General features: G+C 32.1%; 1 protein-coding gene across 1 annotated transcript; it reads left to right on the top strand.

Moving 5' to 3' along the window:
• Positions 1-956: 956 nt before the first annotated feature.
• Positions 957-1,607, top strand: HELRODRAFT_162980 (hypothetical protein; the record flags this gene model as incomplete). Its single annotated transcript, XM_009025023.1, has 3 exons — positions 957-1,088; positions 1,292-1,363; positions 1,509-1,607. 3 exons carry the CDS (start codon positions 957-959, stop codon positions 1,605-1,607), a joined length of 303 nt encoding a protein of 100 aa, XP_009023271.1.
• Between the last annotated feature and the right edge of the window lie 2,818 nt (positions 1,608-4,425).

Genomic DNA, 4,425 nt, shown 5'->3' with positions numbered 1-4,425 from the left:
TCTTTGTTGCTTGCTTTTAAAGGTTTATAAGTTTATTGTTGGTACGAAGTTTGATGCGGTGTCGTTGTGAAGTTGCTGTTTGTTGTAACCATGTTTCAATAGGTATTTTATCATCATTGGTTATTTGAAGGTTGTTAAAATTTTGATTCAAATTGTTTAAATTAGTTGTAATATCGTTCACAATATGTCGTTTATTATCTAACTCCCGATTAAGATGTAGTAGGCGTTGCTCACGTTCTTGCTCGGTAGTTAAGCTTGATCGGCTGGTCGAGGTTAGTTTGGTAAAATTAGGAAGAAGACCAAGTTCTATACAGTTGTTCAAAAAATCCACCGACGATTCAGCATTAACAAGTTTTATGGTTGATTTTCTAATATTTTGAACTAGTTCTTTACAATTAAGTCTATTCAAAATGTTGAAATCCATTTTATAATCGTTTATGATTTTAATTGTTAAAATTAATCAAGCAAGATCCCATTTTTATAATCGTTTATTTTTTATATTATTATTAAAGTTATGCATATAGATCTATTTCGACGTAAAGTCATCATCAGTGCAATATATATTTTAAATAAATTCTATTAATAGTTAATTAGTTGTATTTTTTAATATATTAAAATAAAATAAAAGTAACGAAATAAAAACGCAAAGGTTCATTGAAATTAGTAAACAAAATATTTGAAATTATACGATTGTTCATGCTACATAGCTTGCATTATATATATCCCAGCGTGCATTATATATATATATATATATATAAACATACGCAGTAATATATATACAAAGTAATTTATTAAATCTACCGAATTTCGAGCGTTGGATAGTTTTTTATTACATTTCTCAATATTTCTAACCAAATTCTATGTTAATTTTTGTTATGTTCTATGTTAAAAATTATATGCTCAATTTTTATTGAAGTCGTTGTTTGGTCAATGGTCTACGTATAGAAAAAGCCTTAATGAGTCTTCTCGTCCAATCAGAATTGTTGAACATTGGGAAGAACTACGGAGAGCCGCAAGATTCAAGCACTTCAAGTTGGTTAGCTGTTATTACTGCACTTTACATGTGCATTGTTGTTATTGGTACTATCGTTAGTCTTATTGCATTGCATTATAAATTTCATTTTATTTTTTTATTTCAGGCATAGTAACCATAGTTGATACAATATTTAATAAAAGTACTCTTAGATAATAATATTGATGAATTTTATATTTGTCATATTGGATGGGTCTCGTGGCCGAGTGGTTAGCGTGACCGTCTACTACTCCCACGACCCGGGTTCAATTTCTGCAGGTTCATCCGGGTAGCCGACCCCCGGCCAACCCAGCCGTCCATCCTTCCGAGTTCGGTAAATGGGGAGACGACGTAAGTTGTTGCATATTGGCCGACGAGATGGCTCAGTGGTTAAAATGCGCGCTGAGTCAATCATCTCAATAGCTATCATATATTCAGCGTATATGATGCGGTGCTTGCGCGTGCACCTAAATACATGTGTACGTCGTGTGAAAAGGATAACAACCTTTATGGCGAAGATGGCTACTTCAAATCAGTGGATGAAAATATGAAGAACATAATTAAAAGTCCTAACTCGGGGGAACTGGGTCTCTGAACGCTAAATGAAGATTGATTGATTGATTGATTGATTGATTGATTGATTGATTGATTGATTGATTGATTGATTGATTGATTGATTGATTGATTGATTGATTGATTGATTGATAAATAAAGAGATATATAGATAATATATATGTAACATTGTAAGTGGATCTGCGTATGTCAGAGCTGCAATAATAAAGACTGAAAAAAAGTTCATATAATACATTCTATCTTTTTATTATATCTTTTAACTATTTTTAATGTATTACATAATGCTGTGCTCCTGGCAACTTTTGTCGTCACTGTTGTCAGTTTTGACAATCTTTCTGACAGTTATTTTTATTATATTGTACATTCGCTCAACTTTTCTCTTGTTTTCCTACATCAACTTTCAATCTTAAATCTTTCAATTACCATTGCACCAATTGCTTCTTCGAGCAACATTCACATATTTACGTTAGTTTTACCTCAGTTGTAGTTAATAGAATAAAAGTAGAATAGAAATAACGTATGGATAATTTTTCCTCAACTTGATTAAGTTGTGTTGACTGTATAATAACGGCTTTAAAAGAGCTACTTATTTGTAATTCAACTCACTTGTTTGTTATGTATGAACATTAAATTTAAGTATAGTTAACTGAATTATTTGTAATTTTTGATTTAACATCAAAATATATAAAAAAAATTAAAAGCAGTATTTTTTATATTTTTAAATACGTTGTTTCAATTTTAATATTGTTGTAAAAGAACAAATATTTATTTTCCTGTTGTTTATTTTCAGCTATATTTGTATAGCCATATATATTAACTGTTTATAAGGTCTTTCATATTCATTACCATTCTAAGTTTATCCTTTTTTTATACAAAATTTGGTGAATGTTTTAATTTTAACTTACAATCACAACTAGGTATTATGAAATGAAGATGACATTAGAAGAAATAGATGTTGTAGAAGAAGTTGTACACATCAACGAAGAAACCGGTGGATGCTACACATCAGAATGCAGGAAAAAAAGGCAAAAAGTATATATATAATTTGTGAATTGGTTAACAACAAAATCAACACACGTTTAGACGACATTTTCTCCGAGATCGGGGGTTGCCGTTTGGCTACCTATGATGAAACCGAATTACCCCTCGACGCCATTCACATTTGTCACTCGCCTCAGTATCATGCAACCTCGCTACACTCTGTCTTTCTCCAACTGCTCTTTCCATCCCAATCGCGGACGACCCCTTCCTATCACTCCTTCAACCTCGAACTCCAACGCTCGCCTAATCCCGACCCTTTCATTCCTTCTCAACACATGTCCATACCACCGCAATCTCGATCTCCTTATCAATGTCACAATGTCCTCATTCAGTCCCATCATCGACATCAGCTCTGTACTACTCCTCCTATCCTTCACTTTAACCCCACACGTTATACTCACTATAGCTCTTTCAGCCCTTTGCAGCACACTTTCCTCCTCTCTCCTCAACACCTAAGTTTCACCACCATATACCATCGCTGCTCTCACACATGCTTTATATACCCTTCCTTTCTTTTTCACTGACCATTTCTTTCCACACAATACCCCACCCAGTTCCCTAAATTTGTGAATTAGTTAATGTTTATTAATATTTTTTGTGAGTTCTAACTATTAGAAAAATGTTCGTAATATTTTTTAAAACAAACTATTACCATATTTGGAAACAATTGGATGCTGGGATTCGTAATAAAACAGGACTACTGAAATTTATAGTGCCTCGAAAAATCATTAATTAAACAATTTTCATTCATTTAAAATTTTACAAATGAAAAATATATATTTTATATATATATCTATATAAATATATATTAATATGTTTATTGTTCGTTTTTTCAATTTTTCTCACTAAAGTTTTTTGGTGAACGTTTAGTTTATTAAAATTCAAAATAAACTTATTATCCGAATTCATGCTGCAAATAAGGCCATATTTCGATACCGAATGAATCATCATCAGTGCTTTTTGATGTTTATATAGGGAAATATTGACTTTGTCAAAATGAACTTAGATGGAAATTGACTGTCAAAATGAACTTAGATGGAAATTAGGTATCAGGTTTCTTTATTGGCTGGTCATCTTCTTTGGTCTCCATTTCTTCATCGATAGCATCATATTCTTCTTTGTCACTATTTACAATGCTAGTTTTTATTTCTTCTTTGTTTTCATTGTTGGTTAAGCGCCGGGTTAGAAGTGAGGTTGTCATTTTTTTGTTGTATATTTATTTTTGGTTTATTGATGTCAATTAGGACTGCTTCTGCAATTTTAAGATGCGTGTAGTTGCTGTTCTGGTATATTACTTTGGTGTTGCTGTCGAGGATTTCACGGTTAATAGTGATTGAGTGTGTTGAGTCTAAATGAGATTTGATAGCACCACTCTGTTTATGCATCGTAAGCCTTCTAGTCAGTGAGGTAGTAGTAATCCCGATATATGAGTCATGTTCACGTGCACAGCCGTCAAAGGGACAATTAAATTCATATATTACTTGATTACGCCTTAACACAGAGTTATCTCTAGGACTACAGTTTTTTTTCAGTATTAGGTGAGACGTCTTTTTATTGTTGTAATAAATTCGTAGTTTAACTTTATTATTTGGGTTGGTTGGTGTGACATTTTTATTGATGGTATGTTTAAGAATAGCTTCATCTACTTTGTATGCAGATGACATGTGATTTCTGTAATACAAAATGATGTCGTTATCTTGATTGTTGGTACTAGGAAGGTTATTGTTGTGAAGTAATATGCCTTTAACAATCTTTTCAATAGAATAAGTCTTATATCCATTGTTTACAAGCAGGTTAGT

Source organism: Helobdella robusta (assembly GCF_000326865.2).
Source record: "Helobdella robusta unplaced genomic scaffold HELROscaffold_4, whole genome shotgun sequence".
Taxonomy (NCBI): domain Eukaryota; kingdom Metazoa; phylum Annelida; class Clitellata; order Rhynchobdellida; family Glossiphoniidae; genus Helobdella; species Helobdella robusta.
This window is presented reverse-complemented; position numbering and strand designations above follow the sequence as displayed.